At 54.2% G+C, this 12,454-nt stretch overlaps 3 protein-coding genes across 9 annotated transcripts in view; 2 read left to right on the plus strand and 1 right to left on the minus strand.

Annotated features, from left to right (window-relative positions):
• Window positions 1-13: 13 nt before the first annotated feature.
• Window positions 14-271, plus strand: LOC111827909 (the record flags this gene model as incomplete). Its single annotated transcript, XM_023762472.1, has 1 exon — window positions 14-271. A coding segment is annotated over one exon (249 nt), but the record flags the coding sequence as incomplete, so codon positions are not given.
• A 180-nt stretch (window positions 272-451) lies between these two features.
• Window positions 452-3,749, plus strand: CCL27 (C-C motif chemokine ligand 27). Of its 4 annotated transcripts, none has more exons than XM_023762492.1 (4): window positions 452-1,856; window positions 2,305-3,108; window positions 3,253-3,385; window positions 3,581-3,749. In XM_023762492.1, exons 2-4 carry the CDS (start codon window positions 3,039-3,041, stop codon window positions 3,726-3,728), a joined length of 351 nt encoding a protein of 116 aa, XP_023618260.1. In that variant the 5' UTR covers window positions 452-1,856; window positions 2,305-3,038; the 3' UTR covers window positions 3,729-3,749. The 4 variants fall into 4 exon arrangements, with proteins under 4 accessions (XP_023618260.1, XP_014319826.1, XP_006098794.1 ...); XM_014464340.2 differs by having other exon boundaries at window positions 452-1,583; XM_006098732.3 differs by lacking the exon at window positions 452-1,856 and having other exon boundaries at window positions 1,863-3,108.
• Window positions 3,750-3,826: 77 nt separating this feature from the next.
• The window catches only part of IL11RA (interleukin 11 receptor subunit alpha), a 10,809-nt gene continuing 2,181 nt past the window's right edge, over window positions 3,827-12,454 (minus strand). For 2 of the 4 annotated variants that reach the window (XM_023762481.1, XM_014464338.2), the window contains exons 2-13: window positions 10,798-10,897; window positions 10,504-10,564; window positions 9,366-9,535; window positions 9,119-9,233; window positions 8,935-8,967; window positions 8,683-8,849; window positions 7,119-7,282; window positions 6,142-6,283; window positions 5,697-5,810; window positions 5,482-5,578; window positions 5,155-5,237; window positions 3,827-4,257 (exon numbers count right to left, since the gene is read on the minus strand). In XM_023762481.1, coding sequence (XP_023618249.1) covers window positions 4,241-4,257; window positions 5,155-5,237; window positions 5,482-5,578; window positions 5,697-5,810; window positions 6,142-6,283; window positions 7,119-7,282; window positions 8,683-8,849; window positions 8,935-8,967; window positions 9,119-9,233; window positions 9,366-9,535; window positions 10,504-10,564; window positions 10,798-10,897 — 1,263 coding nt within the window. In that variant the 3' untranslated portion in view covers window positions 3,827-4,240. Of the gene's footprint in view, window positions 4,258-5,154; window positions 5,238-5,481; window positions 5,579-5,696; window positions 5,811-6,141; window positions 6,284-7,118; window positions 7,283-8,682; window positions 8,850-8,934; window positions 8,968-9,118; window positions 9,234-9,365; window positions 9,536-10,503; window positions 10,568-10,797; window positions 10,898-12,128; window positions 12,234-12,454 lie in introns of those variants that run through there. The other 2 variants (XM_014464339.2, XM_023762482.1) reach the window with 2 other exon arrangements.

Raw genomic sequence — 12,454 nt, forward strand, 5'->3', positions numbered from 1 at the left:
GGACCCTCCCCGGGCACAGACGAGCGCTCAGGCGTCGGAGCACAGATCTGGGGGGGCATCCGGGAGGCCTTGTCAGCCTCATGCCCATGTCGGGTCGCCCCACAGCTCGGCACACCCCCGGGAGCCGAAGCTGGAGCCTCTGCGGGGCCTGATGAGCTGTCTGTCGAGCGGCCTGGGCCCCGTCCCCCAGCGCTCGGGTCTCGCCCTCCCCCGCCGCACACCCGCCGCCACTGCCCAGCCAGCCAGTGCATTAAAGATTTAACCGAAGGCACCGTGCTTCCCTCCTGACTGCCGCCGCCGCCGCCACGTGTAGGCTGGGAGCCCCTCCACGTCTAGTTTCCTGTTATATCTGAGGGTCCCTCCTCGGGGTCAGGCCCTCGTTACTGCCGGTGACTGCCCTGCACCCCCTACAGCTGCATTCCTCCCTGAGTAGCCTATATGGAGGGTCGGTCTTCCTCCCAACTTCATTCCCACATTCCTGTGTTCTCGCAACCCCAGCTGTCTGTCTGCTACCACCTTCCTCCTGGCTAAGGCTTTGCCAGATCTTCTTTTCCTGGGAGTGGATCTAAAAGATCTTAAGCCCAGGGTTGTGGACGTAGGCTGTGAGGGGAGGGGAGGAGTCCTAGAAGCTGCCTCCCTCAGCCCGCCATCGGGAAGAAGAGCCTTAGGACTGTTGGAGGGCTTTCCCTATAATGAATACCCCAACTTCCAGCTCCTCCAGTCTGATCCCAAGTTTAAAGACACTTGGCATCACCCCACCTAGAAGTTCTTACTCCTCCTTAGGAGAACCTAAGGGCCACTGTTTCCTGTCATCCCTTTCTCTCTCATCACCCAGTTGACCCACGTCTCCTAAAGTGCTGAGGGTCAGGGACTCCAGTAGGCCAACACCCCCATCAGTTAGGGACTGGCCCCCGCACCAGGAAGGGCACTAAAGGATTAAGTTAAAGAGACAGCCCAGTTTGTGGGTTGGGGGCAAAAGCTAACTTTCAGCCTGGGGCTGCCCCTGCCACAGCAGGTTGTGGCTGAGGAGACCTGGCCCTATCTATGGAGAAGCCGAAGGGAAGAGATGGGTACGTGCCTGGAAGAATTCATCTTTTGCCTTCTCAGGTCTCTGGACTGACTGGTCCAAGAGAGACCACAAAGTGTATGACAGACAGACAGCTGACGCAGATCTGTGACAAGACGATGGCACCTCAATCACTGCACCCAAGCTCTGGGCCACAAGTCCAGGCTGCAGGGTGGAGAGAGCCCCTAAGGCCTCTGGCACTAGAAGTTCAAGATGTCTCTGGGTTGTGTCCACCTTCAGAAATGGACCCCGGGTTTTGAGCCATTTTATCACAAGGTCTACATCAAGAACCCTATCCAAAGGGGAGCACCCTGTCTAGCCCTGGGCCTATACCTCACCAGGAACCGGTCAGAATTCCTGAGTATCCACAAGGCAAATTCCCCGGAAGGGCCTTCAAGTTCCACCCTGGACAGGAGGGAGAAGCTCCAGTTGTCCAGCCTGAGAGGGGGACTAGTTTCTGCCCTTGGAGCCGGCGGTCCCTCCTGATTGCTGCAGCAGAACGAGATGCCCAGCAAAGGTGTGAGTCCCTGGGCCAAGAGAAGGCCTGCCCCATCGAAGGCTAAAACAGCGGAAATGCTCCAGACGGCACTCCTGCAACAACTAGATAAGGACTTGATTACTGGGTTATGACTCAGTTTATATTTTAAATACTGAGTAGGACTTGAGGATTGAAATCTCCAGACCTGGTGTAGGAAATTCTTCAAGTTGCCAGGGGCACTGAACACCCTAGGCAGTTCTCAGCTTCCTGGAAAGGACAGGAGGAGGAGGAGGAGGCGTTTTTTTCTGAGGGGTCAGGGGAAGCTGGGAGTGAGGGCTGGGTATGGGATTAGGAGAGAAGGGACAGGAAGTAGATGGGAGCTTGGGGCATTAGCAAGAAGATGGGATGCAGAGGGCGTACGTGTTCATGGGTATTACTGAGCCTGGGTGGGGGAAGGGAACGTTTTTCCAGGCCCACAGTGGAGAGAAGCTAGAATTTGAATAGAACAAAAGAGAAGTAATTGAGCTCTCAAGTCTGATGTCTTGGTAAGCCAAGGAGGGACTGAGTATGGAAACCCCAGGCCAGGCCCCTTTTGACAAGAAGCTGGCATTTCTGGGACAGGACTAGGCAAAAACAGAAAGATAAGATTTCTTGGTGTTTTTCTTTACCTTAGCAGCAACCTGGCACCAAAGAACTTTTATCTTCCCTCGTCTGCCCTCCTTACCCACCCAACCCCTTCCTTCCTGTCTCATCTTGCCAGGGAAAGCAGCTTCCACCTCATCATCTCCAAGGCACCCCAAATACCACCAAAAAGGGCCTTTCCCAGCTTCTCTGAATGTGACTGGCCACCGCCAAGACTCTGCCTCAGCCAGACACGCCGGCTGAGGGACCTGTTTCCATCTATTTCTCCTGATAAGATCAGCAGGCTAGGACAGGAAGTGGGGAGGGGAAAATGAAGGCAAATTGTGCTGGCTTGCCCTCTGCTCCACCCTACCCACAACACCCCCATCAGAATTTGTGTGTGCTAGTCTGACTGGAGTATTGTGAAAACAGCTGTGTGGCAGTGGGATTTCGAGTATAATTGGGGCTGCATAATTCTATCTGTGGTTGTCTGACCATGTGAGGTTGATCGAGTGAGGTGTGACTGTGAATGTGTAGCTATGGGTATATGCGTGTGAATGTCCATCATTGGATGCCACTGAGGATTCTTGGCTGCTCTTATTCAGTCACTGTACCTTCAGGCCCCACATCATGCACTGTCCCTCTCCTCAGCTTCTCTGCCCAGGGCTTAGGAGCCCATGGGAAAAGGCTTTCCTAAAAGAGGAAGGGGGTTCTGGCATAGGGGTCTGTGGCAACCAGAGCCCAGGAGTGTCACCGGATGAGAAATCCATCTTCATCTGCCTCTGACTCACCTGGTGCCCCAGGTTAAAGGTATCCAGATAAAAGATAGGGGAGAAGGAGGAAAGAGAGAGAGAAGTATCCAGGCTGCGCAGCATGAAGGAACCCTCACCCACCATCAGCCTCCTGCTGCTACTGTTGCTTCTGATCCCAGACTCGGGAGCAGGTCAGTGCTTGGGAGTTCAGAAGGCCAGGGATCTGGGTGAATGGGATGGAGGGAAAAGGGGCTCAGGAAGTCCAGCTTCCAGCTGTCTGATTGAGGGGTTTTCGGTCAGGAGCCCTCTGAACATGTGGCCCCATTATCCCCTAGCAGCGCTACTGCCATCCAGCACTACCTGCTGTACCCAGCTCTACCGACAGCCACTGTCAAGAAAGCTACTGAGGAAGGTCACCCAGGTGGAACTGCAGGAGGCTGATGGGGACTGCCACCTCCAGGCTTTTGTGTGAGCTCTGGCCCTGCCCTTGATACTGATCCCTGACTCAGACCCCAGTCCCAATCCCTGATGCAGATCCCAACCCCAGCCCCAACTGCTAATTCTGATGCCAAGTCAGGTTGTCATCTGGCCTCTGCCCCTAACCCCTGCACCCTAACCTAATCTGCCAACTATGACCATGGCTTTGGGCCTTTCCTTTCCCAGTCTTCACCTGTCTGGACGCAGTGTCTGCATCCACCCCCAGAACCGCAGCCTGGCTCGATGGTTTGAGCGTCAAGGAAGGAGGTTCCAGGGGACTCTGCCCAACCTGAATGTTGATCTAATAGGGAAAATGGGCCAGGCCCCCCAATAGCCAAAATAATAAAGCTGTATTGAACAATAATCTCTGGTTGTGGTCTCCAAGTTCTATGTATTCTCGCATGAGCCCTGAATCTGAAGCTGGGAGACATGTCAATAAACAAAGAACCTCCTCATTCTCTTTATTCACACCTTCACAACCCCCACCAGGGGCAAGGCTAACAGCCAAGGACCCACACACACTCCCCAGATATCTACATACATACATGCAGAGAACACATGTTCCCTGCCTCACATACACATGGGCACATATGGACACAGATATTCACATCTATAAACATTCCACTGGTGGACCTCTAGCTCTGGGATAAAATCAGAGGCCCAGGTACCTTTCATCTGGCAAGTTGGAACAGATAGTCTCATAGAAACGGGCTCCAAACAAAACTTCAGCTGAGACACCTCCCCTCATGAGGATCCACTGTCCTGCCTGGGTTCTATCTGTCCGTCCATCCGAACCAGCAAGACAGAGTTATATAGATGGGATTAGCTGAAGTCTTCCTGGGTTCTCTATAGGTTTGGGGCTCCTAGAAAAAGGAAAAGGCAAATCAAGGGAGATAATAGGACTAGATTTTGGCCCGGACACCTGAGTATGAGGAAGGAGACCCAGCTCTGAGCTTAACATTCCAAGAATGAATAGGGGAACCCAGCTCTGAATGAGCTCTAGCACCCTAAAAATGAGGGAGAGGACCTAGCTCTGGTGCAGGCACATCAAGAATAAGGGAGAGCCCTGACCAGTTTGGCTCAGTGGATAGAGCGTCGGCCTGCGGACTGAAGGGTCCCAGGTTCGATTCCAGTCAAGGGCATGTACCTTGGCTGCGGGCACATCTCCAGTAGGGAGTGTGCAGGAGGCTCTATCCCTCTCCCTTCCTCTCTGTAAAAAATAACTCTCTATCTTTCTCCCTTCAAATAAAAAATAAAAATGAGGGAGAGGACCTAGCTCTGGTGCAGGCACATCAAGAATAAGGGAGAAGCCCTGGCCAGGTAGGTCAGTTGGTTAGAGCATCGTTCCAATACACCCAGGTTGCAGGTTTAATTCCCCGGTCAGGGTACATGCAAGAAAATAAAAAAATAAATATAAATAAAAAGCAGTTAAAAAAAAAAAGAATAAGGGAAGGAGGGACTCAGGTCTGATCCAAGTTATCCCAAGAGTAAAGATAGATATCCAGCCCTGAGCCTAGGACACTGAAAGTGGGTATGGAGTCCATCTAGGAACCCAATACCCTGCAAGAGAGGGAAGGGATCCAACTCTCAGCCCAGGGACTCAAGAATGACAGGTCTGTCCCTGAGCCCAGATATAAGAATGAGGAGACCCAACTATGATTCCCAATACCCTTATGATGATGGGCCTCTGGCTCTTAATCCAGACACCTACAATGAGGGCACACATCTCCAAGGCCAAGCCTCCTGGAGGTCCTACTCACCTGGAAGCTTGTCCACTGGAATCATCGGGGCCAAGAAACCAGGCTTCTGGGGTCCATCCTTCCCATCTGGTCTCAGCCTCAGCCTGGAGCATAAAAAGGCAGCTGTTTTCCTGACAATGTGGGGCATCTCAGTCTCCTCCAAAAGCGTTTATTAGGAAAGGGTTAGGGGAGGAATCAGTGAGAATCATGAAGGTGAGGGGAAGAAAGAAAAGTAGTTCCAGAATCATGTTCAGTGGGAAGTCATGACGAGTAGGAAAGAGTATGGTCTGTGGGTATCAGAGCATCTGTGTGGGATCAGGGGCTAAGGCACCAATGACAGTCACTTACCAGAGCCCCAGTGCCAGGGCCCCAGCTGCCAGGCCCAGGAACGAGAAGATTCCCAAAGATGCTAGGACAGCCACCTGCTCCAGGGGGTCCCTGTGGACTGGGGTGGGGTGGAGGGGGGGGGTCACATGTGAGAGTGAGCCTGACAAAACTCAGTGCCCCCTTCTCTCTGGAACTTTCCCATCCTCTACCATCTTTGCCCCTCCACCCCAGCTCACCAAGTGGCTGTAGGTCTGGCAGGAGGGAGGGCCTTGGGGGAGCAGGGCTGTCTGCTTGCGGCTCCTTCTCCATGTATGGCTGACCCCCAGCTGGTATCTCCTTAGTTAGGGGCCCTGAAGAAAGGCAAGACCTGAGGAGAATTGTCCACACAGGGTAGAGGCAGAGGCCAGGGCCTGCCAGTTGAAGCCAGGGCCTGGCTTGGACACAGGGGCACCTAGGAAGTGGAGCCTGAAAGGCCAGAGTCAATTTATGGAGATGTAACAGGGGTGGAGGCTGAGGGGCAGGGCTTAAGCTAGAACAGGGCTGCAGGCATCCAAGGCTGAAGCCTAGAACAGCCAATTGCCATGCCCACATGGGGGTGGGGGGGGCATGTGCCACACAGCCCTGTTCGTGCCAACCTGTTCAGCTGAGGGTCAGAGCCCATTCCTTGGTTCTGTCTCTCACCAGTGCTCGGGGTCCCCCAGGCCTCAGGGCTCCAGGCGCTCCAGGTGCCAGCATCCAGAAAGTCCCGGGCACTGACCCGGACGGCATGGGGCAGCCCAGCCACAGCGTCTGTGATCACCTCCTCCAATCCAGCCGGCTCCACCTGGCGGTGAAAAGGGTTCATCACCGAGTTATCCAGATTGTAAACACTGAGCCTCCTTGGCCCCGGGCCCCAGTCTGCAAAGAGTACCCCTTCCTCCCTGTCCTGTCCCTGTCAGCCTGGTAGAGCCATCTGGGCCTCAGTAGAGCGGCTGGTGGTGTCAGGTCTACACACAGTGTTTGGAAGACAAAACTATGTAGTGTTTATATAGACCGGCTGTGCTGGCAGGCTGCCTGGGTTCAGATCTTCCTGGGTAACCTTGAGCCCCTCTATGCCTCCGTTTCTTCATTTGTAAAATAGAGATGAAAACACCCAAGTGAAATCATGCATATGGAAATGTGTAGCTTGGTGCCTGGTGGGCAGACAGCGCTCAATAAATATTGGTTATTATCCGAGGCAGCCACTCCCCAGAGGTGATGCGGCCAACCTCTGACATTTCCCGAGGTGGGAATTCACTACTATCTTTATCTGGGAATGAGTGTTGTGTATCTGGGCATATGAGGATGTACTTCTGGATAAAAGACACTTCCAATTTTAGTATATGTGCTGCCGAAGTGAGCACGTCACTTCTTTTCCTAGAAAAGTTATTTTTAAAAAGTTTCTGCTGCCTTCCCACAGATAGGCGTACATTAGAGTTACATCCCACAGGACAGAGGCTTGGTTTATTGCTCCCCGCGGCAACCCCAGCACCCAGCACAGAGCCTGGCCCATGGGAAGCCCTCTCCATGGGGAGGCAACAAGGCTCCAGTGACCTGCCAGTGCCGAAATCCATGCAGAACACCAGAAACATGAAACCAGAGACAGGACCCACAGCCCTGGCACACACCCCAGGCCTCACCATGGACCAGGCGGGATGCTGCACTGGACGGTACTGCAGCCGGAACTTGAGCAGGAAGTGGGGCTGGCGGGGCCAGGAGGCAGGGTATGTCCAGCTGGCACGCAGGCGGCGGGGGTAACCAGGTACTGGCTCTACCCGCAGCCCCTGGGGTGGGTCAGGACGCACTGAGGGTGGTGGAGACACAAAGTCAGGGCAGGTGACAGGTACCCATCCCTTACCCACCACCTCCCAAGGGAAGGTGGGTGTGTGCCTAAAGGTACCTGAAGGAGGCCCTTCCAAGGGGTTGGGGAAATCTTAAGCTTGATCATCCTTTAGGCTCTGGACCTGTCTGTTATCCTTATTATAAAATGAGCTGAGCACTAACTGGTTTGGCTCAGTGGATAGAGCGGCGGCCTGCGGACTGAAAGGTCCCAGGTTCGATTCCGGTCAAGGGCATGTACCTTGGTTGCGGGCACATCCCCAGTTTGGGGTGTGCAGGAAGCAGCTGATCGATGTTTCTAACTCTCTATCCCTTTCCCTTCCTCTCTGTAAAAAAATCAATAAAATATATTTTTTAAAAAATAAATAAAAAATAAAATGAGCTGAGATCGGGAGACAGGTTTTGAAAGCTTTGTTGAGTGGGGAGTTTTTTTGGTTTGTTTTTGTTGGTTTTTTTTGTTTTGTTTTTTGTTAATCCTCACCCAAGGATATTTTTTCCATTGACTTTCAGAGAGTGTAGAAGGGAGAGGTAGAGACAGAGAGAGAAAAACATTGATGTGAGAGAGATACATCAATTGGTTGTCTCTTGCACACTCCCTGACTGGGCCAAGGATTGAGTCTGCAACCGAGGTACGTACCCTTGACCAGAATCGAACCCACAACCCTTCAGTCCGAAGGCCGACACTCTAACTACAGAGCCAAAACAGCTAGGGCTGTTGGGTGGATTAAAAAGTAACCCTGCTTTCCATCAAGGAAGAAGATGAGTTAGCCCAAACTCCAGCCAGAGCTTTAGTGCCCCAGCCCATGAAGAGAGCAAGAGGAAGGAGGGGGCAGTAATGGCTTCCAATGGACAGGGAGGACTTGAGACATGGCTGCCTTCGGCTCAGAGCTCAGAAGCAGAGAAACAGCTCCGAGGCTAGGCAGCTAGGAAGGACTCGAGGGAGTGGGGAGTGGCAACAGCCTCTAGAGCAGCGGTTCTCAACCTGTGGGTCGCGACCCCTTTGGGGGTCGAACGACCTTTTCACAGGAGTTGCCTAAGACCATCGGAAAACACATATATAATTACATATTGTTTTTGTGATGAATCACTATGTTTTAATTATGTTCAATTTGTAACAAGGAAATTGGGGGTCACCATAGCATGAGGAACTGTATTAAAGGGTCGCGGCATTAGGAAGGTTGAGAACCACTGATCTCTTTGGCTTCTTGGTCTCCACAGGGGCCATCTGTGTGCTGAAACAGGGGTCTATGTTGGGAGGGAACGGTCTGGGCGCTCTGGGGAGTTCTGCGTTGGGATATCTGTATGCTGGAGTCTGTTGGAGTCTCTGTGGTTGGGATCTGGGGGACTCTAGGGCTGGGTACTCACAGATGCTCTGCAAGCTCACATCCAGCAGGCGTGTGCTGGCTCCCAGGGGGTTCACCTCAGTCACATTGATTCGGTACTGGCTCCAGAACTCTGCCCCGTGGACCACACAGCGGGCAGCCCCTGGGGGGTCCTGTGGGCACGGCCAGGGCCCTGTAGATGGACTTGTCCTAGGAGAGAGGGAGTGGTCTTGGGCTTTGGAAATGCTCATTGTGGGATCCAGCTGTAGCCCCCAGCCTCTCCCTCATGTCCTACCTCTGGCCATCAGCTCCTGGCACTGTCTTCTTCCTGGCAGGGAGGGGCCATCTGAGGTCAGGCAGGAAAAGAGGGTCCTCCCTCTTCCTAAGGCCTTCCTCGGGACCTCCCGCCCAGCCTCCCAGACCCACATTGTGCTGGCACACTCAAATGTATAGACCTACATGCCCCATCACGCACACACCTGTAGGAAGTAAGGTAGCGGGTAGGTAAACCGCTGACCTGGCCGGGACTCCAAGTGCAGGAGAAGTTCTCATAGTCAGCTGCTCGGCAGGAGACAACAGGCCGAGCGGGGGGGTCTAGAGGCAGAGGGTGCAGCTGGAGATGGAGAAGTCCCCAACCTCCCATCTCAGAGGGCTTACTCAGGACCTTGATTCCCTCAGGAGCCCTGTGTCTCATCACCGCCACCCAATACCCCCTCCCCAACTCACAGCCCAGCTGCAGGGTCACTGTGCCCCCAAGTGCACCATCCAGGGTCCGGCAGGTGTAGGTCCCTTCGTCAGTGCTGTCTGCCTGGGCTAGCACCAGCTCATGCCCTAGCCCAGAGTCAGGGCCCTGGAGCAGCCTTGTCTCCCCGTCCCGAAACCAGGACACGGGGGTCCTGCGGGTGAGACAAGGTGATGATGACAGACCGAGGAAAGGGTTAAAGTGTCAGTCGGACCATGCCACAGCTCTCCGTTGTCCTCTCACTCACTTGCATTAAAACTCAAACTCCTTTTGCTGATTCACAAAGCCTCTGGTAATTTAGCCCTTGCCTTCCATGCCTTCTTCAGCTCCTCCTTCCACCCCCTCACCTACTGTACTCCCATCCTGTCTAGTTGGTCTTTTTTCTGTTTAAGAGTGAGCTCGCCCAGCTGGTGTGGCTCAGTGATTGAGCGTCGACCCATGAATCAGGAAGTCACGGTTCAATTCCTGATCAGGGCACATGCCCAGGTTGTGGGCTCCATCCCAGTGTGGGGGCGTGCAGAAGGCAACCGATCAATGATTCTCTCTCATCATTAATGTTTCTATCGCTCTGTCCCTCTCCCTTCCTCTCTCTAAAGTTAAAGGAAAAAAGTGTTGAGCTCATTCCCACCTCGGGGCATTTGCACTGGCCTTTGACAGAAATGCTTCTACCTCAATCTGTGCCTGGCTGCCTCCTTCCTGACAAATCAGCTTCAAAGTTACTTCTTCAGAGAGGCCTTTCCTGCTTACCAATAAAAAGGAACCACTCAGTTATCCTCTCCCAGGGCACTCTCTTTTAATTTTCTGCCCAGCAGGTATTGCTAGCTGGCAAAATTCTTATTTGCTTATTGTCTGACTGCCCCACTAGGATGTAAGCTCTATGAGGGCTGACGTCTTGCCTGGCTTGTGCACTACTGTATTGCAGGAACTAGAATAGACCAGGCACCTAGCGAGTGCTCAATACATGTTGGTTGAAATTGTCTGATGAATAAGGATGGTTTGAAGATTAGGACAGATACAGAGGTGACAATTACAGACACGGGGCAAAGGTGGGAGGGGCATGAGGACTGGGCAGGGTCAAGAAAGGGTCATGAGTGTCGCCCCAACAGGCAGGAGGGCACTTACCCAGCAGTCACTCCCGGGCAACACAGCGTCATGGACCTTCCAGGCTGTCCATATTGGACCCCTGTGGAGGGCACTTCTGAGGAGAGGCTCTTCCTTTCCCTCTCCCCAAACACCCCGCTTTATGAGAGTGAAGGGGTAAAGAGTAGAGACAGAGGTCCGAGGACAGGTTAGAAAGGGGATGTTGCCAGGTTGAATGTCAGGAGTTTGGGGGTCACAGATCAGATTTGGGGTGGGGGCCACAATGAGGGTGGCAAGCCATAAATCAGAGTTGGGTTCATGCAGCAGGGTTCTCACCTGGGGGGCCCCAGGCCTGGGGACAGGAGGAGGAGGCAGACACTAGGGCTGCAGCCACAGCCACCAAGACCCTGCTCAGCCCTGAACAGCTGCTGCTCATCTGTGGGGAGAGAAGCAGTTTCAGCAATCCCCTACCCCCAAGATAGGAGGCGAACTTCAGCTTCTTCTTCTTCTTCTTCTTCTTCTTCTTCTTCTTCTTCTTCTTCTAAACTGTGGCTTTCCAAGAGGAAAACTGAGGTACCAAGTCGGGTAAGAATATCAGGAATCACTGGGGGATCTGATCTAAGATCCCCCTTTCCACTACACACCCCTGTGCTGTGCATATGCCCTAAGCGCGCGCACACACACACACACACACACACAGTACTGTGTGCACACAAGCACACACACACCCTCACTCTCCATCTCAGTCCTGGGCTTAGGGCCCAGAACAAAAGCTGGAAGCGACAGACTGTGCCAGCACCACCCCCCTGCACCACCCTTGGCGCCCACCCCGGCACCAAGTGCCAGCACTGGCTCAGTCATTCCTATTAACTCCTCCAATCCAGCTGTTAGGAATCCTGGCATCCACCTGGCCCAAGGCTGATCACTGCCTCTGACTGACCTGAGGCAGCCCTCCTGGAGCTGTCATGGTGGGTCTAAGCCCACCCTGTCCTCCTGCCATGGAGCCTAGCCCTGCTCTAGCTGCCAAGCCTTTTCTCGCCTGGGCCTGCCTGGCCTCCTGCTCTGGCTCCTTGGGCCGCTCATCTGGGCCGACTCTGGAGTCTTGTTGGTCTCAAGCCTATGAGGCTGGATGGGGCTAGGGTGCAGGCTCAGGCTGTAGAGTTAAGCAGATCCAGATGCCCTGGCTGCTGCCAGAGGCTGGGGGCAGGCGAGGAGCCAGCAGATGGAGACAGGGTGGCGGGAAAGGGAGAGGAGGCTGAGGGGAGCTGGGAGCCTGCAGGGACAGGGGTCTGGGGTGGGGTCCACAGGACCAGGAGATACTCAGAGATCAGGACTGGGACTCAGTGAGGTGAGAACTGAGCTGGGGCAGGAATTCAGGAAGGCAGAGGAAGTAACCAACTATGTGTATATGGGGTTTGGAAGGTGCTAAGAGAGAGGGATTCTGGATGGAGGGGAAGCAGAAGGAAGGCAGTGGGGAAGTGGCCATGGGGACAGGAGAAGGGCAGATGGGGAAAGGGCCCTGGGCAAGGGCTTCAGAAGAAGAGGAGTACAGACCCCTCCCAAGTAGAGCAGAACAGGGGCCTCCATGTGTCTGTGTGTCTGTCTGAGTGCCTAGTGGCTCACCCCAGGCTCCCCAGCCACATCTACCCTGCTCAGCCCCACCCTACCTCGGTGATCCCAGTGGCTAAGTGTCCATGGCCTCCAAGACTTCCTCCCACCAGCTACAGCACCCGTCTGTGCTCCACAGTTCTGAGACCCCAGAATCATCTCCTCCTCCCCCTTCCCCGCCCCCCCGCCCCCTCTGAGCGCTGGATCTCAGCCACTCATAGCCAAGCCCCCTCCCCCCTCCTGCCTTCATCCGAATTCGGCTCAGCCCTCTCTTCCCAGCCGCTTAAGCACCTCCCGTCCGAGTCCCTGCTATGGGTTTAGGCGCGGGCCGGGGGGGTGGAATGAAAGCCACAGTGCGAGGCTGATGACCCGCCCTAAAGGTAAG

The sequence above is a fragment of the Myotis lucifugus genome, unplaced genomic scaffold, assembly GCF_000147115.1.
Source record: "Myotis lucifugus unplaced genomic scaffold, Myoluc2.0 scaffold_246, whole genome shotgun sequence".
Classification (NCBI taxonomy): Eukaryota; Metazoa; Chordata; class Mammalia; order Chiroptera; family Vespertilionidae; genus Myotis; species Myotis lucifugus.